We start from the raw sequence: 22,195 nt of genomic DNA, 5'->3' as shown, positions 1-22,195 counted from the left end.
AGTTTCAATTCACCATTGCCATGCATCCTGATTCACATTCCAGCACAACTAGTCATACAAAACAACAGGTGTGGTGATCTCCAGGTTAATTAAAATATTAATATTTATGGTTTTCTGTGTGTTCTCTTTTTTATTATTTAATGTGGGACTGAACTGTGTAGAACCAGGTACTTGGTCAAACATATTTGTGGCGGGACTTTAGTGTGAATGGCAAGCATAAGCTTGATGAAGGTCAGCAGCAATAAGAAAAATGATTGCAGATGTTTGATATTGGTGATCAGTTTACACTATAAGTTCTGCATGTCATTTTAGTATGCAACCCTATTAAAGGACACATACACACTACATTTTTAAACACATCCAAAGCATGTTTTTCCTTTCAAAGAATTCTCGTATTTAAGGGTTTCTGGGAATTGTAACTCTGTGAGGGGTAAACTACAGTGCCCAGAATTATTTGAAGGAAATAATGTGCTTTAAAGGTACATATAGTGCATACATAGCAAAAGACTAATTGGTTTGGTGTTCTATACATGCGACAGATGCTTGCAAAAGCAGTTCTGGCAGTGACTATATTGGTATTTACAGTGGTACCTCGGGTTAAGTACTTAATTCGTTCCGGAGGTCCGTACTTAACCTGAAACTGTTCTTAACCTGAAGCACCACTTTAGCTAATGGGGCCTCCTGCTGCTGCTGCGCCGCCGGAGCACGATTTCTGTTCTCATGCTGAAGCAAAGTTCTTAACCTGAAGCACTATTTCTGGTTTGCGGAGTCTGTAACCTGAAGCGTATGTAACCCGAGGTACCACTGTATATATTCAAGCCAAAATTTTATAGAATACTAGACAGGAAGGTTAATAATGAACATTATTCTAAATTAATATAAGTTCATCACAATAAAAATTAGTGACAGGTAAACCCAGCCTTGGAGATAATTCTGCTGCATCACAGCTGCAATCCTATACACATTTACCTGGAAGTAAGTCCCACTTACTTCGTGCTCTGGTCCATGGGGTCATGAAGAGTCAGACACGACTAAACGACTAAACTAAACGACTAAACAACAAAAGTCCCACTGAACTCAAAGGGACTTACTAGAGTAAGCATGAATAGGATTGTACTGCATATTACATTTTCAATGCGGCAGGAAAAGACCCAGTACAGAAACTATATGGCAGGGGTGTCAAATCTATGGCCTTTCAGATGTTGCTGATCAAAACTTGAGTCACCTGTGGTCACTGGCCACGCTTCTGGGGTTGATACTAGTTGTAATTCAGAAACATCTGGAAGGCCACAGATTAGCCACCCCTGCTTTATAGAAAGACTAGCTGGGAAATCAGGCTAGTTGGAAAAGAAAAGCAACCATCTCATTAATGCTCACATAGAGCACACTGAAATGATGGATTTGTAAACATGTTAATCTCCTGTTAACATAAAACTGTCATTCTGAATACTTAGATGCAGCATGTGGTAGGTTGTACAATGAATTAACAAGCTTGCAAGAAAGTGCAACTGAGCTTTTGACAATGATCCAGTAGTGGCTGTTAAGTACTGATAGGAGAAATCAGGATTGCTCCCCAAAAAGCCAATTTCGGCACTTGTTCTAATGGGAATCATCAACATATGGCAGGGTAGTGGGTATGTATGAGCAACTTCTATTCTGCATGCAATATAATAGGCTACAGCTATATTCCCAATTCACAGATCCTTCTCTACTTTTTCAAGAATCATGTGAATCAGACTATGTGTTTACCATGACATGACATGCTATGTCATACATTTGGGAGGAAACACATATAGATAATTTGGATAAGATAGTGTATGCAAATTTAATTTTTAAAAAGCAAAAGAAATGTTTGCTGCATTATTGCACCAGAGAACACCAAGTTTGGTGACAATGTGAACCAGCCATTATTCATCTTCTTTGTAGATGGAACAAACACTGTGACAGAGGAAATTAATCTACTTCTTAGAATGCAGGAATTTTGATAAACCATGAAAGGTTCAAGAACTTATATTCTCTATGTATTGATAAGAGTTTCTTTCTGTTCATAAAATAGACATGTCATTGTGTTTGTGGCTGTTGTCCTGGCAACTTCCAGTATACATTAACAGTGTTTTGATGGTGAAAAACATATTCGTCAGTTATCTTGGATGTTTCCTTATCCATTCCTGACACACAAGTGCCACAGGTAAAATGTTACTAGATTGTAAGTCTTTCTCTTTTGTTTTAATATTCTAAAACAAGTCTTGCCTTCAGTGACATCAGGCAGAGAATTATCTCTTATTTCCATAAAACTCAATATGAGGTCCATAAACACTTTCTGGTTTCTAAAGAAACAGAACAAATATTAGCAGTTAACCCACCAAATGGAGCCAATGTGTATGGAAATATGACTAGAAAGATAGGCTACATTCAAGTCCTTCCTTTCTCAGTTCTCAACTGGGCTATCTCGCATCACGTCTCCTTCCTTAGATATCTGCTTTCTCTATGGTTGTTATCTTTTATTCTGCATTGGCTCCTATGGCTTTAGAAACAGCATGATGGGGGAAATGTAACAGATGAAGTTTTTCCAGTTTCTGCATCTCTATGCTGGGATAAGTTGCCTTTCAGGCAGCTTTTTAAAGGCATGCAGCAGCCTTTTAAAAAAAACAAACCACAACACACCCACCCTAATGGCAGTGCTTTAAATCAAGCACTTTCTAACCTGCTCCGGAACTCTTATTAGATTAAAAACAAGTTCATAGGTTGTAATAAGCAAAAATTGTGGCTTGAGAGATCTTGTGCAGTTTTTTTTAAAAAAGGAGAAGTTATGATTACTTTCTAATTTTACACTGCTTATATGTGATTAGACCTCTTCTGTGAGCAGATATTTGTATTTATTATAACTGAACAGGCTCTAAGGAGTTTGAAGAATGTGTGGTTGATGCAAAGCATTTAAAAACACAGCACTTGCAGCATGGCCAATATTGCAATTTAGAGGTTGCACTTTTCAAAAACAAATAGTGTGGATTGATGATGAGAGTGACTATTAATCCACTAGGTGATTGGGCATTTGGGGGAGGTGTCTTACAGGTAACAGTTCTCCAAACACAAAGTGTGTACACACGCAGGCATAGAGTGCATTCGCTGCCTTCCACAGGCAATTATTTTTGGACAGTGTACACATAGTTGTCTTCATAGTGTTGGTATATTGTTCTTTTGAAAGTGCCTTTTGGTAGAACAGTTCTAAACCATCTTACATTGTACAATGTATTCTGCAGTGCCTCTTGCCTTGCCTGGAAACTTGGGGGTTCTTCTCTGGGAACCTCCTGTTCCCTGCATGCCCTGCTTGCCCAGGGCAGGCAGACCCTGAGCATATCATACCACAAGTGCCTTGCAATAAAACAGACACTGCAGTCAGTAACTAGCCATGTGTAGCACCAGAACAGGCAGCCTTAAAGTGCCTTGCCAAAAGAAAAGAGGCATGTAGTCATGTTGCCCCCTTCATCCCTGTATTGCCTAAAAAGGTTCCCCATTGATTTCAATGGAATCCAAATCAGATCTGAGTGCACAACAGGCATGCAGATCTGTGTTCTCTATTGAAGTAAAATAGAAAAGCCCTTGAAGGTTGGGAGAGCTGTGTAAAAGTACACAGCCCACATGCCTATAAGGAACAGGTAAATTCCCTATACTGCTGTATTCAGTTATGCATTTATCCCATAGAAATGAGCAAGGCTTCAGAATCTAAAACATAGGGTTAGAGAGCACCTTGGAATATACTGTTACAAAGCTGACATGCCAACCCCCAATCTCTGCTGAGCAGTAGCAAGGTTCTAGTGGGGTTCCAGGTGCTCATCCTGGGGTCATGTTTCCACAGAGAATCAAGATGAGGTGGAGGCTGTCGGGGCTTTACAAAATATGATTTCCTCACATATTTTATTTATATCTGGATTTATATGGAGGGAGTTCAGCTCTTACAGCATAGTCATCTCAAGAGAGACTTGTTCCCCACAGCAGTGCAGCACTCAAGTCCGAGGAATCTCTTCAGCCTCCCTTCAGCCAGTCTGCCAAGATGGTTCTGGTCTTCTCTTTCCCTACACACCCCTGCTTGGATCTGCCCAGGCTCAAGGATTCCTCTTGGATGTTGGTCATCAACACCTTTTGACACGTTAATGCCTCTATCCCAGGTGAGGCCCTGGCCTAGAAAGGAAGCTTAGCCTGTATTTTCCCAGTGGCCTGGAATCTTCCCTTTAATACTCCAAATATTACATAGATTCTGACAGCCATTAATTTCTTGGGTTTAGGGGGTTTCCCTCCCCCAAACTTATATCACCATGACCATTCTTGGTACTACAGTTCTAACGAAACAAATGAAATTTTCATACACAGTATAGGTATGAATTATAAACCTAGTTGCAGAGTGTTTGGGAATGCTAAAGTGAGTTTCCATTAAGATGCATTCATGACCTAGACCAGTTTTCTACTGTACTGCATGCCTTCATATAAAAAAAATGAAGGAACAACATTACATAAGTTATTAGGTAATATTCCAACAAATAGAATCAAGGTGAATCGGAGGGAAAATTTGAATTACCAAACTGATGCATTAACGACATCATGCTCAGGTAATTCCTTATTTCCAAATTTAAAAGATACCTGAAATAAACCTAATCATGCCTAAATAATGGAAGCATAAGAGTTTCACTGCTTTGTTATTGTGGTGACTCTAGGATATGAAATAATAATATCTAGATAGTAAGTTTATGTAGTTCAAAAATAAAATTCCAATTATCACAGATAAATTCAGGTTACGGGGAACTCTGGTCCTAGAAAATGAAAAGAGCAAAATAAAATTAGCTAGATGGGAGTAGGGACCTTCTTCGGATGTACTTTCGTGATAAAGAAAATGGCATTTGAAACATCCCATTTTGCAGTAAAGATAACAAGTCACAAACATAGCTTAATACAAGAAGCATCCAATCTAAACATTATCGAGACGGAAGTTAAGAATTACTGTAAAAAGAAAATGAGAAATACAAATCTTGCATCAATTGTCTTTTTGTATTAGAAATAAAAAAGAAACTTACACTTGTTGTATAAGCTGCTTCAGGGTCATCCTCTAATACCCGCGATAATCCAAAATCAGAGACTTTACACATGAGATTACTGTTTACCAAAATATTCCGAGCTGCCAAGTCTCTATGTACGTAGCCCATATCTGAGAGGTATTTCATGCCAGAAGCAATTCCACGTAGCATGCCAACTAGCTGGATAACTGTGAAGTGGCCATCATGCTTCTGCAAGGAAGGTAGATTGTCAGCTCCAAGAACATTTACATTTTCAAGTTGAACTCAACTTTCTTCAGTTTACATTGCACAAATGCCTAACCATAATTTGCTAATCCAGGCACACCTCCCCATATACCGTATATACTTGAGTATAAGATGGCTTTTTCAGCACATTTTTTATGCTGAAAAAGCCCCCCTCGGCTTATATGTTCCTTTCGGGCTGCTCCTTCCTCCTCTGCCTTTGCTGCTGCCGCCACCACCACCAGGTTTGTGGTGTGGTGAACCAGCTTATACTCGAGTCAATAAGTTTTCCCAGTTTTTTGTGGTAAAATTAAGAGCCTCGGCTTATATTTGGGTCGGCTTATACCCGAGTATATACGGTAATTTATTTAATTATCCCCATTGGCTTTTGGGTCTTTGAACTTTTTTCACATTTGTAGCATTTCCCACAATGGAGTGCCACCACTGAGACGGCCCGTACTCTGGTACCTACTTCCTACAACTAAAATGGTGGCAGTATCTTGGTGGCAGTACCTACACCTAAAATGGTGGCCCTCCATTCATGTTTGGGTAGGTACATATGGAGACAGACAGTCTTACAAGAACTGTGGTCCTAAACCGTGAAGGACTTACATCCCCATTTCACTGTAATTCCCCTAGCCTTCACAGTTAAGTCTGATGTGCTCCTCTTTTTAGAGCCAGACAATGGACCAATCCACAATATTTACTGCTTAATGTCTAGCAACCAGTTCCAAAGTAATGATAGACATATCTGTTATATAAACAAGCTCTTACAAATTACACTACTATGTCTGTCAAATAAGATTGTGGTAACACATGAATGAAAATGCTATGTGCTAAATTAGTAGCTATCTCTTGCCTAATCCTGTGACAACAATCTTTAATTAAAGATGAATACTGAGGAAATTAGAGGAAAAAATCCTAAGAATAGATACACTCTTCTCCAAGGTTAGCTACTTAGAATGTCTCTATGGAAATAATGTAGAAAAGATAACCCAAATAAGAAATATTAGCTCTTCATATTACTAATTCATTTTTGGACAGAAAAGTCCTGGCTCAAGAACTGCCTTCAAAAGTACTTGAAATAAAATCATGACTTTAAGATTGGATAATCAGTAAAAAATAATAATAATGTTTATATCCTTTTGCCTGCAAAACCCACAATCTTATGCAGGCCACATAACACATTACAGCAACAGATGGCAATGGTGGTTTTTTTTAAACTACTGGTTTAAAAATTTAAGTAACAGGTATACATATATGTAAGTCTGGCACAATACTCTGCATTTTCTAACTTTTAGATGCAGTTAATTTTATATTTTATAATATTACAAAATATGCTTTTGAAAAAGTCTGGGGCTGCTAGCATTGGGAAGCTACAGAACCTTTACTGAAGTTGTTCTAGCACAGGCTTCCTCAACCTTGGCCCTCCAGATGTTTTTGGCCTACAACTCCCATGATCCCTAGCTAGCAGGACCAGTGGTCAGGGATGTTGGGAATTGTAGTCTCAAAACATTTGGAGGGCTGAGGTTGAGGAAGCCTCTTCTAGCATATAGCAGTCTGTAGATTATGCTATATGGATTGCTGAAATTCTGATTGGAAATTTATTCTTACAAGCCAGTTACCCATCAGCCTCTCTTTTTTTGAAGTTTATAAATTGAATTATTGTGTGCTGTCTTCTAGTAATCAGCATTCAAGCCTGATTGTTATGTCACTTCATTCTCATCTTTGATATAATTTGTGTATGTTTTATATATATATATATATATATATATATATATATATATATATTCAATACCAATTTGTTACTCTAATTATGTGGTGGGGAACCTGTTGCTCTCCATGAGCTGTTGCACTATAATTCCCATCATCTCTGATTATTGACCATTCTGGCTGGGGCTGATGAGAAGTGGAGTCCAACGACATCTGGAGAACTATAGATGTCCCATCCTTGCTCTAGGGCAGGGATGTCCAAACTTTTTTCAAAGAGGGCCAGATTTGATGAAGTGAAGGGCTGTGGGGGCCGACCAAAGTGCCGACCACAGTTGTTGACCTTTTTTTAGGATTTTACCCCTGGAAATAAACTGCCACAGGGGCCGGATTAAACTGACCAGTGGGCTGGATTAGGCCCCCAAAACAGACTTTGGACATGCCTGCTCTAGGGGCTCTTTCCTTCTGCCTCCTTTTTCTGTCCTGTTTGAAAGGCAAGTTACAGCTCTAAGAGGAACATTTACCATGTGATTTCAGACATATCACAAAAGTTATGAAAAAAATGTGAACAATCCACAATGGAAATACGAAGAGTTTTCTTGTCAGGAATGAGGGAAGTGGCTCCTAGTGCATTCCTAAGCACATCTACTATGGAGTAATTGGGACACAATGACCGCTCCCCACTTAAAATGGGGGGCGCCCTTTGCGTGGACGCGCGCAGCCCTGGATCTGGAGTGGCCCCATCAGCATAGGCTTTGCCTTCCCTCAGGTGGGATACCTGGAGGTCCCCGCCTACCCCAGTGAGTTGTCCAATCCCACCTGGGGGAAGCGTTGCCAGGGAAACCAGGCCAGGTAGGGGGAGGGATTACCTGCCCACACAATAGAGGGTGGATCTTAATTGGTAATCCTCACTTGGCTCCAGAGCTTCATCTACTATGGAGTAATTGGGACACAATGAGACTTCTGAGTAAAGGTTCATATGATTTTGCTGTAAGTTAAAATACACATTTTGAAGACCATGGTGGCTATTCAACTAAGTCATAGGCACAATGTCACCAACAGAAACATATTTCATATATAAATTATTGGAGGACAAATGCACAGATTAATAAGGAAGAGAGAGAATACACATTCTGAAGTTTCTGTAATATACCCAGCAGCTGAAACACTTCTCCTTCCCATTTAAGATGGTTGGCAAGGGAACTTAAAGTGACTCACAGTATGAAGACTCAGAAGTGCAGACAGTTTAAACAGCAATTTTAACACAGTAGGCATTTTTCTTTCACTTGAACAAATAATAATTCTTCAGATCTTACTACTGACTTCTTAACTACAGTTTCAGACATGCCAATAACAAGTAGTTCAAATTAATTACTTGGCATGGTGCAAATATTTTTATTTCTTATTTTTGTTTATTTAAACAATTTATATATTGCTTAACTACTATGGCTTCCAAGTGGTGTACAAGAGATAAAATACAGAAAAGGTAAAAATCGGCTAAAACTATAAAACCAGTCTTCTATTCAAATGACTGCTGGAATTAAAAAATGGCATGTTTTCATTTAGTCAATGCAGCTGCTTTAATCCAGTGTGCAAGTAAATTTACGTCTTGTGACGCTTCTCTATTTTTTCTCCCTGCATCAGGACCATATTCAGGTCTCACTGGGTCTCCAGGTCCTTTCTGGTATAAAGCTGAATTCCAGGAAGTAAAAGTTATTAAATTTTACATTTTGATATTAAAAAAATGCTACATGGATATAATTTAGGAAGGGTATCATTGTCTGTCATTACTGAAAATCTCTATCAGTAATAAACAAACAAATCAACACCAATTTTGTAGAAGGAAGCAAGTAAAATTATAGATCATACAGATTCCTTTTGGGGTATTTATTAATTGGAATGCACTTACGAGGAGTGAAATGCTGCCATCTGGCAAAGTTGCAGAAACGTTTATCTATCTTATAAGGTTATTTATATAATTTTTGAGCTGTAAACAAACTTACAATTCATATGCTGCTTTTAGGCCCAAAATGGCTTCTAATAAAATCAATTTAAATACAAAAAAAGAAGCAGAACCAAACACAGCTTGATCCACAGGGGAGTTAGGCATTTTAAACTAAAAACTTAAGTGAAATTATGGGAAAGGTGGTAGCTCAGTTGGTATGGGTAGCACTGAGCTAGATGGACCAATAAGGCATTTTCCTAGGTTCCTAAAGAAAAAAGGTCTTGCCTAAAGCTTGCCTAAAGTGAGAGGGAGTGAGCTGCACAATCTGTCAATACAACAGAAGGGCCTGTTTCCAAGCCTCTGGGGGGTGCAGGTGAGGTATTGTACATAGAGAGCGGCAGATTTCCTGATCCATAACCATTGAGGCCTTGTCAGTTAAGAACCAGCACTTTAAATGAGTCTGTAAATGAACCGGAAGCCAATGCAGATGAAACAAAATCATAATAGTATGCTCTGAAAAACGGGCTTCAGATTTCAATGTAGCTATTGCATTTTGCACCGGCTAACATTTTCAGACACAGTGGTGCCTCGCAAGACGAAAATAATCCGTTCCGCGAGTCTCTTCGTCTAGCGGTTTTTTCGTCTTGTGAAGCATCCCTATTAGCGGATTAGCGCTATTAGCGGCTATGCGGCTAAGCGGCTATTAGCGGCTTAGCGGCTTAGAAAAAGGGGGGGAAAGGGAAAAAACTCGCAAGACTTGCAAGACGTTTTCGTCTTGCGAAGCAAGCCCATAGGGAAATTCGTCTTGCGAAGCGCCTCGAAAAACGGAAAACCCTTTCGTCTAGCGGGTTTTTCGTCTTGCGAGGCATTCGTCTTGCAGGGCACCACTGCACTTTTAACAGTAGCCCCATGTGTTCCAGTGATCCAGTCTAGGTGTGACTGAGACATATGTGGTAGTCAGATCTGTTTTATCCAAGAAGGGAGCAACTGCCATATTAACTGAAACTGTGCAAAAGCATTCCTGGCCACAGCTGCTACGTCAGCATTCCAAAGCAAAGCCAGTCCCAGGAATAAACCCAATGTTTGCAGGGACAAGACAGAGCTACGAAAGAGATTATTGGCCAACTGGACATAGTATAGGGCTGAACAGCAACCTCCCTTCCGCAGCACTACCTCATGGGATACGCATGTCAGATAGGAGTGAGGATACAATACCGCTTTGAGGATATGGTAGCTTTCAAAGGTCAAAGAAAGGATTATAGAATGTGTCCTTCAACTTAAGAAAATTCAGACTGCTTCTTGTCTTTTCTTGACCATAAGCAAGACAGTCATAATTTAGTAATATATTTCTAAACAAGTACTTTAAAATGTTCTTTGCCACATTCTTGTCACTCCAAACCTCTATGATTATTGCTATTGCATAACATTTGAAATATATCTTTTCCCCATCTTCAAGTACTTCAGCATTTCACACTTGCCTATAGCGTGTGATTTTATCCTGTCCTTATTCCATATGTTCTGCTTCTAAGTGATGCCATTATTTCTCACACACTTGACTTTCCAGATCATGTCATGCTACACCCACACTAATCTGTAAACAACGTAGTCTGCAAACTTCTCAATACAGTGGTACCTCGGGTTACATACGCTTCAGGTTACATACTCCGCTAACCCAAAAATAGTGCTTCTGGTTAAGAACTTTGCTTCAGGATGAGAACAGAAATCATGCCCCGTGGCACGGCGGCAGCGGGAGGCCCCATTAGCTAAAGTGGTGCTTCAGGTTAAGAACAGTTTCAGGTTAAGTACGGACCTCTGGAATGAATTAAGTACTTAACCTGAGGTACCACTGTACTGTTTTCTGTGCTACCTTTATTCCCTCAATATCTTTCAATAGTGCAGTTTTCCCTTTGGCTGTTTTTGCGTCAAATCTGTTATGGCAGGGATGCACGTCCCACACTCAAAGGTCACATTTCCTCTGCTTGGGGGCTGGGACAATATTTTTTGTCTCTCACACAACTGTGACTATAAATTGCCTTCAAGGAACATCTTCCCCACTAATAAAAATACTAGTGTTGACTTCAGAACAAGGTTTAATAAGTGTGGGCAAGAGCTGACTTCCAGACTAGATAAAGGAAAGGTTGCACATTCTTACAGAAGCTGGCAGAGAAGACAACTGTCAAATGTCTTGGCTGTGGAGTTATTACTGAGCATGTGTCTACAACAGGCATGTCCAACAGGTAGATTGCGATCTACCGGTAGATTGTGGGGGTGTTCCAGGTAGATTGCAGGATCTCCTGATCGATTCCCCTGAAAAGCGCAACAACTCTGGGGCACCCTCCCCCAAAAAAGCTTAACAACTCTGGGGCACCCTCCGCAAAATATCAAAATGACCACCCCTTCCCAAAAAAAGATCAACAACCCTTGGCAATGACAATGGGTAGATCACTGCCAGTTTTTAAATAGTGGGAGTAGATCACTGTCTCTTGGGAGTTGGACGTGCCTGATCTACAAATACAAGTCAATGGAACTGTACAAGGCTCAAAAAATATATTCTGCAGCAGGGTTCCAACGGCTCAGTAGCAGAGCATCTGCATGAAAAAAGGTCCCTGATTCAATTCTAGGCATCTTCAAGTGGGGCAGGGAATGTTCCCTGTCTGAAATACTAGAAAGCAGCTACCAGACAGTATTGACAATACTGAGTTAGATGGATCAATGGCCTGACTCAGTATAAAGCAGCTTCCTATGTCCCTAAGTAATTGAACCTATAGAAACTATGGAATTAATCAAAATTACTCTCAACTGGCATAAATAATCATACAGTTTACTATATTGCATATTTTTTTCTGGATTCTGCAACTCATGCATGGGGATAAACATGCGGATAAGCTGTGGTGTCCCAACTACTGGAAATCTTATTCAGCAAACTATGTGGGTTCAGATGTTTCAGCAGGTATTGCCCACCACTTTCAGTTATATTTATGAAGCCATAAGGGCTAGAATCTTGCTTTTTTAAAAAAGTAAGACGTCCAGGATTCTTCAGCAGCTGAATTCTGTCCCTGCTGCCACATTCTGATTCCCCTCTACACATCTCCACATACAGCATACACACAGCCCTAATTTAAAACCACTTTAAAAAGACAGGTGCCACAATTTATTAGGCCTCAACTACCACAGGCCTTGATTCTCTCACAGCCCTACATCCTGATGTTCCTCAGACATTAACTGTGATCCCGTAACAACTCATACAGCTTTTCTTCATATACTTGACTCTCTATGCAAATAAACTCAGAATAGATACACATCTTGATATAGATATCCTCTGGCAATTACCTCTTCTTTTTTGTTTTATTTGTCTCAAGAGGGAAGATGCAATTTCCCCCAAGTATTTAAGTGACTCAGGGTTGTTATCTAGGGCTTATTCCGACTCTCAGGGGTTAACACAAGAAGTGCTTTTGATACAATTCCCAGTTGGCTGCTGAGGATGTTTATCAGCCTCTGTAACAATTCAAACCAGAGTGAATTTATCCAGAGCACTGTTCCATCAAATTCTAAACAGTCTTTAATAGCTTTGCCAAATAAACTATCCTTGACAGCCAAAAGTATATCTAATGCCTGGCTGGTTGCACATTTATGCTGCCCATCCAATGCACATGAGAGAAATTGTTTTATATTCAGCATCTGATGCCGTTTGCAAAACTTGACTCAAGAAATATTCCAGTCCAGTTACAGAACACTGCATAAAGCATTATGGGCAACAAATCAAGCTTCCCCAGTGGAAGCTGTTCCTTCTGCAGCAGAACTTTGCTCTTAAAGTGTTCCAGAGAAGAAACCATTTTACACCCAAAAAACAAAATCTGACTCAGACCTGCAAGTCCCACTTCAATCTTTAATTATAGAAAATCAGAAGTGCATAATGTTCACACTTCCACAGCCTATACTTTGATTTATGTATTCAGTGCCTTTAACTGTGAGAACTGAACCATGGGTGCGGGGAACAAAGTTTCTTGCAGAATAACATAATGGAACATAAAGACATGAATACTGATACTTAACTGACACCAATCCCTTTTTAATTATGAAAATACCTGGGCAAGTTCATACCTTTGCTTAGGATACATTTGGAATGGTTAATTAAGATGTTATTGGAAATGTTTTATTTATTCAAAGTACCCTTCTACACAAGGTGGTACAATTATCAACTGGATCACCTGAGGCTGCAGGTGGGGCAATTTTTAAAATATTTACCCATATAAAAAACTCCTTGTAGGGCAACACCGACTCATCAGGGGAAAGGATTTTCATGTATCCTCTCTGCCTGATGTGCTAGTTTCCTACATAAAGGAAGCTTTTTATGTGTTCATTTAAAAATATGAAGTCCTACCAGCAGAGTCTGAAGCAATGCAGCCCAAAATTCTACCACTTGATGTGGATATGTAGGGCAGCTTTCTGTGCATTCAAAATATGGTGGTGTAGAAATGCCTTGAAATATTAGGGGAAGATGAAAAGTTTTGTGTCATGTTTCCAGGAGGCTATTACAGAGGGAGGGATGGGACAGCAATGCTTTCCCAATGCTTTCCCAATGGAAACAGACCAAACAAAACACCACTCAATTCCACCAGGGTCACCTCCTGCCCACTTCTCATCTAGCAGCAGCCATCCCATCAGTTTAGCTGAAAGACCAGTAACCTTTGTCTCTTTCTTTCCTTGAACTCTTATCATTCCTGCTGGTCACTATAAGAACATTGCCACTAAGTGCCTGTCCACACTTCCACTTGTTCCATGCCTAGAAAGAATGGGTCTAAGAGGTTTTCCACTTGTTCTAGACACAGATCAGAGTGGTTTTTCATTTGTCCCAACACTTCTCTGAGAAAATCCACTGTTGATTGCTGAGTTAGAACAAACGTCAATCTGCAGAAAAACCAATTCGTGTTTGTTCCAATTCAGTGTTAAACAGCAGGTTAATTGGGGGAAAGTTGAGGAAAAAGCAAAAGTGTGGATAGGCCCCAGTAAATAGTGCCTGAGTCATTCTCAGCCCCCTTTCCTTTTGTATCATGCCGTTTAGACCGTGAGCTGAAGGCAGGTATTGTCTGATTCCTCTTCTGGAAGCCTTTTCTCAACTTGAAGGATGGGGTGAAAATATTGTAAATATAAATAAGCAAACAGTGGGAGTAACCCATGCTATGGCTTATCCCTTGACCACTTGCCAGACAAGTGATGCACGAGCCCTAGTGTAGGCTTTTCTCATGTGCCCTGACTCCTGGAGCTTCTAATGTTGCTCCAGAGCTGTGGGAAGAACCACTGCTGCCATTGTGCCCACACCACAGGATAATATTAGAAGGAATCCACACAAAACAGAGATAGAAGAAGCTGCACCCCTGCTCATGTGGAGAAAGGAATGTTGTCTACATGTCAACAGGGCTGTCTCTGCTTCAGGAAGACCAGGAGAGAGCTCATATATTACTCTCTAAGCTATAAACTTGCTCAGTGTTCAAACTGATCACTACACAGAACATAACAAATTCCTTCCAGTAGCACCTTAAAGACCAACTAAGTCAGTTCTTGGTATGAGCTTTCGTGTGCATGCACACTTCTTCAGTATCTGAAGAAGTGTGCATGCACACGAAAGCTCATACCAAGAACTGACTTAGTTGGTCTTTAAGGTGCTACTGGAAGGAATTTGTTTTGTTTTGACTATGGCAGACCAACACGGCTACCTATCTGTAACTACACAGAACATGTTAAAGTTAGGACAAAACAACAAAAAATGTCATTGACCTGCACAAATGTATCTTGATTCTCAGTATTTGACTGGAGTTTTTTTAAAAAGGCTGATGGTAGAACACCCTCACCCACTGCTCATCCTGAAATAGCTGTGTAGCAAATTTCCAAAGGCTGAAAGGCTGCTGGACCAAGTTTTTGTACATGTTTTTAAAACAAATACTTTTCCCGTAACAGTTTGATTTCCAGACTCTGCTGATTCAATCAGGCCTCCAGCCTGGATTGGCACCATTAAAGAAAAGATCAATCAATACTTTGCTCAGTACAATAGCAACTGCGGTAGAGAATTTACTTTTTCCAGAACATCCACATCTACTCTATAGAGTTAAAGCACATCTAAACTAGGCTTGCCTGCACAGCTTGTGACCAATAAAGCCAACCAGCTGTGTATTGTTGCTCCCCTCCTGCCTTCTAGTTTAGTCCTTTACCTGGGACTGAAAAACAAGAGTATTGGCAAACAACTAGCATGCTGACCCTCGCTTGTGTCATGACATTTAACTTATGCCATGTGATTTGGGGTTTTAAATCATGCATGAGAGAGAGCATACTATCCACACTTATTTTAACTAAATTTTGCATTATGGTTAATAACGGACCTTCAGAACAAATTAAGTTCATATCCAAAGGTACCACTGTATTAATGTTTTAATGCTCTGACTTAGTATAATTGGATATATATGCCATCTATGGTTTACTCCTAAATGTGAATTGAATTAAACGGGACTTTCCCAGCCGCTTTTACCTATTTCTTCCTTTAGGTCCTGATTTCACATAATTTATTGACTAATCTTCGGCCAACAGCAGTCCCAGGGTTTGGCTGCCTATATTGGGACCAAGCCCCTCCCACCTGGTCTAGCTGGATTGGCCAGGATTAAAAAATAAGCCAGTGGTGAGAAAGCCCATCAATCTTCAGTTGCCGGCCTAGGAATTCCCCATGACTGGCCACCTAGCGCCCCCCCCGGCATTGCTCCTCGGGGGGGGGGGGAGAGAGCCCACAATGGGCCGCAACAGCTGCCCACCCTGTGACCGGGTAAAATGCCATTTAGTATAATTGTGGCAATAAGCCTTTATTCAATGAGAAGCCAGCTGGTGCAGAATTCAGCAGGCAGGTTATTCACCTGGGCAAGAGAGTTTGAGCTGTGGTATGCCCTGAGATCTACAGATTCAGGGCGGTATACACATTTAATAAATAACAATATAAGAGACATGTCCTTTGTAACAACTCAGTTGTTTATAATTGTTAACTGAAAACACAGTTATCTCTAGTAGTGTAAAAGACACTGAGGCATGTAATGTGAAACATCACAAACTGGCAAAGCTTATCAAATACAGGAGATAGAGAATAATCCTGAAGCAACAACTAAAAAATGTGTAAGATAACTGTTAAGAAAATATTATCTCAGAGGGATGGTGATGTATCAGAATACGAATTTGGAGAGGAAGTATTTGTCAAATCACTATTCAGGTCCCTCATGTAACAGGAACACATGTATGCAAAATAAGTAAAACAAGTAAATAAAATGGGGAGGTTTCGTTCCGCAGCGGAAGAAGCCGATTGGGTGCCTGGGGTGGGGCCAGCTGCCCATGGGGGCGGGGCCACTCATCCACGGGGGCACCGAGGAGTCTGCCTGCCTCCTTCCCCTCAGCTGTCCTACAGCTGAGGGGGAGACAATGGGCTGACTGTTTGGAGCACAGTGGAGCCTGCGGGCGCTCATGCCACCACATAACTCCCAGGAGAAACATGTGGCTTGGGTGCACTGCAGGCCCCACGGTGAGTGCCGCCCACCATTTTGTCACCCCCTCAGTGGGACACCCGAGGCAGCCCACACCTACCACACACCCCTTGCTACGCCCCTGGTTTCATTCTACAACTTTGTTGCAAAGCCTGCTAAAGATGGCATGTGTGCATGCTGCATGAGAGTGAGAGAGCGAGCAAGAATGAGAACAAGCTCATTTTTAGCATCTTTTACAGCAGACAAATAAAGATGGGAGCTATTAAACTTTGCAGAGTCATGTGGGTCTCCTCCACCCAAAATGAACTCTGACTGGAGAGGATATGTTAGATGGATTTATAGCACACACTTTATGACTTCATTTTATGGAACTCTCGTCTCCTTTCCCAACATTATTTAACATGAGCTTCTGCTGCAGCATCTAACCTCTAACTGACAGAAAGGATAAGGTTAATGGCAAGGCTGTACTGGGAATTATATAATGGCTGCTTCTTCAAAGAGCAATATATCCTGACATTTCTTTCCCACCGAAAATATTTTTCACTTCCCTCCCTTGGCCTATTTTGGACTTGCCTTTAGGAATTTAAGTTTGGTAATACGTTTTGGTCTTTTACTCTGCTGTATTGTCTTTTGTTAATGTACCACAGAAATGAAACAAAACTTATTATGGTGCTTTACACTACTACCGTAAGTTCTGAAGTACATGTCAACAATAAAAGGAGTACTTCTGCAACAATCTGTTATTTTACCCAAATGCAATAAGGTTCTCTGAATTTATACCTTGATATAAAACAGCCGCAGTGCCCCTTTAAAAACCAGAACACGCTGTACACAAATAGTAAACATTAGTAATACAATTCATAAAGTGACAGAACCTTTGCTTTTTTATTAATTTGCACAAAAATAATTAGAAATATTGAGACTTTGGATTTTGTATGATATAGTAGTAGTATAGTACAGAGGGGGTTACTGTTGTGTTGCTTCTGTTTTGGCTATTTATTAGTGCTTTTATCTTGTGTTTTTTCCTTGTGGACCGACCTGAGATCTTTTGATGAATGGAAGTTTATAAATCTAATAAATAATAATAATGATATATGCAGTACATATCTTTTGTTTTAAATACTAAACTCAGATAATATCATAATCTAGAAGAATGGAAAAAGTGTCTGCTAAGCTGTGTTGCCAGGTCACCTCCATTTCGTCCCCATGTTTCCATTTTCTGTATCTATCTTTCCTGTAACTACCTAGCTGCAAGATCTAGTAGTGACTAAGGCACTAAGCAAAGGTTGTGATTGTAAGACAGTTATATTAAAACATTTAGTAATCCTTTTATTGGCTGCCACACACCTGCCATTGTACAGAAATGGAAATCGCCATAGGGCACCTGTAGCAGCACAACCAGAAGTTTTCATCTGCCTCACCTGCAATAAAACATATATCTCCCATACTGGTCTCTACAGCCACAGCAGCTGCTGTAACTCCCATTGCCTCCTGATACAGATGGGTGCCAGCAACAACTTGAACCTTATGCTTTGGTATGAGTGCTTGAAATATTGCTGTTCTGGAAAATGTTACCCTCTGTGTTTGACCATTGCAAGGCATAGCTACGCCAGATACTTTTTATGCTGTCTAGGGCAATTTGGTTTTGTGCAAGAACTAACACCGCTTACAACAGTAACCTATACCATCTTCCAGTGTGATCTGAGTTAACTTTTATTTTGTCCCAGGATACAATATGCGATGTATACCATCCTTTGTCCCTATGATTCCCCCTCTTATTTGTGTAACGCTGTTTAAAAAGACTACTCTTCCTCTGGGTTAGGACATACTAAGATACACTAAAAATATTTGGAACATACAATCTAGTTAGGCAACTCTGTGCAAATGACTTTCTTGGCCATAGTGAGTTGGACTATGATGCTTTAGTAAAATATAAGGCTGGTTCACACAAGCAACATCAAATGACAAACTGCACGTAGGAATTATCATAAATTTAACACTTTAGATAAAGTTTTCATATCACCAAACAACACTTCGAACACAACACTTTTCTTGAGGCTAATCCACACATTTAGCTGCCATTCCTCAATGACTAATCATATGACGTACACACATGTGTGAAACAACCCATTATTTATAACCACCTTTATGCCTAAACACTTTGTAAACACAGCTATCCATAATGCTAGCAAAAATCATTTGTGTCATGATGTGGCAACTGATAACATCATATATATGTAATTCCATAGGCCTAGATGTTGGTATGTCCTATTCTAAGCACAGGGCATCACAAATAGGCAATGAAATAACCTTGATAGGTTTCTGCTCAGCTCCCCACACATGTCCATACAGAGCGCTGATCCAAGCCATGCAGTCTGTCAGGCAGAATGAATTAAATGATTCACTACTCTCTCTCTCTCTCTCTCTCTCTCTCTCTCACTCTCTCTCTCTCCATTTGCTGATAAACTACTTGGTACATTCTGCCTCAAGCAAGTCAGACAAGATGGCTTCTTCTAACGACTGCCAGGATTCAGGAAGAAGGTTAAAAGCAGTCTATCAAAAAAGTGGCCAAAGCATTTTCTCTTAACCCACAGTGCATATTCTCAGAGCCAGCCCTACTATTAGGGGGAAATGAGACACCTGCCAGAGGCAGCCAATGCTAGAGGCAGCAGTCCCCAAATAGTTCCTCCTGATCCCTCTTGGCTATTCCATCTGCTGGGGGATAATGCTGGGTCTCTCATGCGGACTGCCTTAATCCTTCAGAGCAAGGCAGGGGCTCCAAAGGTTTCCAGTGCCAAAGGACTGAGAAATAAACGTGTCTTAATAATGGTGTTGTGTTCAACGTTGTGTGAGCAGAAGGTAGGTCGTGCAGTGGACCGCTGTTTTCCCCTCAGGCTTCTGCTTCCCCCTGTTCAGCTGAAATTTATTCAAGATGGCCACAATGACCTACTGAACATTGTGTTTTATGGGGTTGCAGTGGGGAGAAGGTTGTCTGAAATCAGACAGAGGAATAATTTTTTATTTTTTTAAAAAATGTGAGTCCACAGTCCTAAATTTACTTGGATTTAAATGTTATTGTAATCATTGTTACTTATAAGTCAACATGCTCAGTAGCAGGGAGTTAATAAAGTTAAATAAACTTCGCTCTAGACATATGGGTCAATATGAGAGGCACAACTTCCCTTCTGAATGTACTTTGTCTCTTCATCTCTTTCCCATCCAACCAAGTATTTTCTCCTCTGATACTTCCACTGCCCAGGCTCTTGCACAAATCTTGCAAACAAATCTTAGGATCAACGTATTATAGTATTATTCCTTTACAGTACTTCTAAATATAATAAGGATGTGAGCATCCCTGGAACTTTAAAGCCCCAAATATGAGCTGCTGAAAAAAACATAAATCAGATCTGGTATAATTTGGATTTACATGGGAATATGTGGAACAATTGCCACATCTAATGCCATTATAGATTCCCCTCCAAAAATCAGCTAATGCTGTCATGCTCATAATATTCTGGTGAACAATAATGATTTATTTGTAGAAATTATGGCATAGAAGCTTGAAATGTTGAAGAGTGTTCTTCACATTCTGGATTTTTATCTTTTAGCTCTAGCTTTTATATATATTTCTATAAAAGTGCTCAAAGCTACAAAAAAGGCATTATTACATATGAAGAAATATGGGCTTTGTGAAGTCCTTTGAGATCACTAGATAAAAACCCCTTGTAAATTTAACCTTTTATGATGGTTTAGAGACACACTTATATAGTACTTTTTGTACTCTCACAAAGGTACTTCAAAGTTTACTCTTCAAGTAACTAGAAGGAAATCACATTTTAAAAGAAGTAAACAGATTTCTTTTAAAATCTAGAGCTTTCAGTCTTTTGATCTGCTGAGTATTAATGTTACTGAGATTAAATATCTACATTCCTTTCAGAATGCATGTAACCTAAAAACCGTATCAATAGACATTGAACTAATAAACCACAACTGAGAAAAGGAAAGCATATAACTAAGGGAAACAATTAATGTGACTGAGAGGTTAATGCTTATTATTGTACCACTGCTCTCTCATGACTCTACCCTTTTCCTAATACAAAAATAAATGTCATATTTTAGAAGCAGACATAAGGAAGGCAATGTAGTAAAGAAATCTTGCTATGTGCTGAATATACCTATTTAGAGTGAAATGAGATACAAACCCTTCAATCTTCTGTCATAAAAAAGGGATGAACAGAAGGTAGAAGCATTTGGTATTAGTAAAGATAAAGTAGCAACATGATTTGCAAAAAGTTTATCTACGAGTCTGTTTACAAAATGAACAGTACTATTAATTCCGATCCAGCCTCATATTTTGCCATTATCTCTCTGCCCTTCCAACCACCTATATGATCCAATATATTAAACACTAGGAATTCTTTTGTCATTTCCTCTTTTTGTTATATAACTCTGGTTTTTGTCTCATAGGCCCCAGTTCTTCAGTGCTTCACAGTGTGGCTTCATAAATGATTTTAGGCACTCTTCTTTCTTTCTTTCTTTCTTTCTTTCTTTCTTTCTTTCTTTGTCAAGCTGCCTCTGTGCCCTTTCTGCTTCACTATAGTCACCTTGCTTTGCTGCTTACTCATTTTCCCCCACCAATATTTTCAAATGGTATTTCATGCCAGCTAATCTGTATTAAATGCACATTATGAATTATTGTACATGTCTTCGATATGTTTTTCTTCTTCAAAAATTAGTTAAGTTCTACCGATTATACAGGGCCGCGGGTGGCGCTGTGGGTTAAACCACAGAGCCTAGGACTTGCCGATCAGAAGGTCAGCGGTTTGAATCCCCACGATGGGGTGAGCTCCTGTTGCTAAGTCCCAGCTCCTGCCCACCTAGCAGTTCAAAAGCACGTCAATGTGCAAGTAGATAAATAGGTACCACTCCGGCGGGAAGGTAAATGGCATTTCCGTGTGCTGCTCTGGTTCACGAGAAGCGGCTTAGTCCTGCTGGCCACATGACCCGGAAGCCATACGCCGGCTCCCTTGGCCAATAAAGCAAGATGAGCACTGCAACCCCAGAGTCGGTCACGACTGGACCTAATGGTCAGGGGTCCCTTTACCTTTACATTACCGATTATACAGCAAGGCTAATGTTATCTTGTGGATATTTGCAAGTGCGTAATGATGAGTACTTTATAAAAATACAATATAAAAAACACAAAATACCTAAGAAAAATAAGAGCAAAACCAAACCAATAATCCCCCCTCCCACAACACTTTTTAAAAAAGAGTATCAGATGTTAGTCAGCCAAAGGCCAGGTTGAAAAGTAATGTTTTCTCCTGGCATCTAAAGGTGTATAATGAAGGTGCCAGCTGAACCTCCCCGGGGAGAGCATTCACAAAGGGGGAGCCACTGCAGAAATGCCTATTGTCGTGTTGCCACCCTCTGGACCTCTTGTGGAGCAGGCATGCGAAGAAGGGTCTCAGACGATGAGCTCAGGGTCTGTGTAGGTTCATATGGAGAGAGGTAGTCCTTGAGGTATTGTGGTCCTGAGCCATGTTTAAGGCTTTATAGGTCAAAAGCAGCACTTTGAATTGGACTTAGAAACTATTTGGCTACCAGTGCAGTCAGGCCAGGATCAGTGACAGGACCAGGGCAGAACCATCTTACCCTGGTGAGCAATATGGCTGCCAAATGCTGCACCAGCATAAATTTCAGGATCTTCTTCACAGGCAGACCTACTTATAACATGTTAC

At 40.2% G+C, this 22,195-nt stretch overlaps 1 protein-coding gene across 4 annotated transcripts in view; it reads right to left on the bottom strand.

The window, feature by feature from the left end:
- The window catches only part of EPHA6 (EPH receptor A6), a 348,542-nt gene that overhangs the window by 35,519 nt on the left and 290,828 nt on the right, over positions 1 to 22,195 (bottom strand). For all 4 annotated transcript variants that reach the window (XM_081859642.1, XM_081859643.1, XM_081859644.1 and 1 more), the window contains one exon: positions 5,067 to 5,276. In XM_081859642.1, coding sequence (XP_081715768.1) covers positions 5,067 to 5,276 — 210 coding nt within the window. The remainder of the gene's footprint in view (positions 1 to 5,066; positions 5,277 to 22,195) is intronic.

The sequence above is a fragment of the Podarcis erhardii genome (assembly GCF_964252035.2).
Source record: "Podarcis erhardii genome assembly, chromosome: 4".
Lineage (NCBI taxonomy): Eukaryota > Metazoa > Chordata > Lepidosauria > Squamata > Lacertidae > Podarcis > Podarcis erhardii.
The sequence above is the reverse complement of the archived record's forward strand: the minus strand, read 5'-3'. Positions and strand labels throughout refer to the sequence as shown.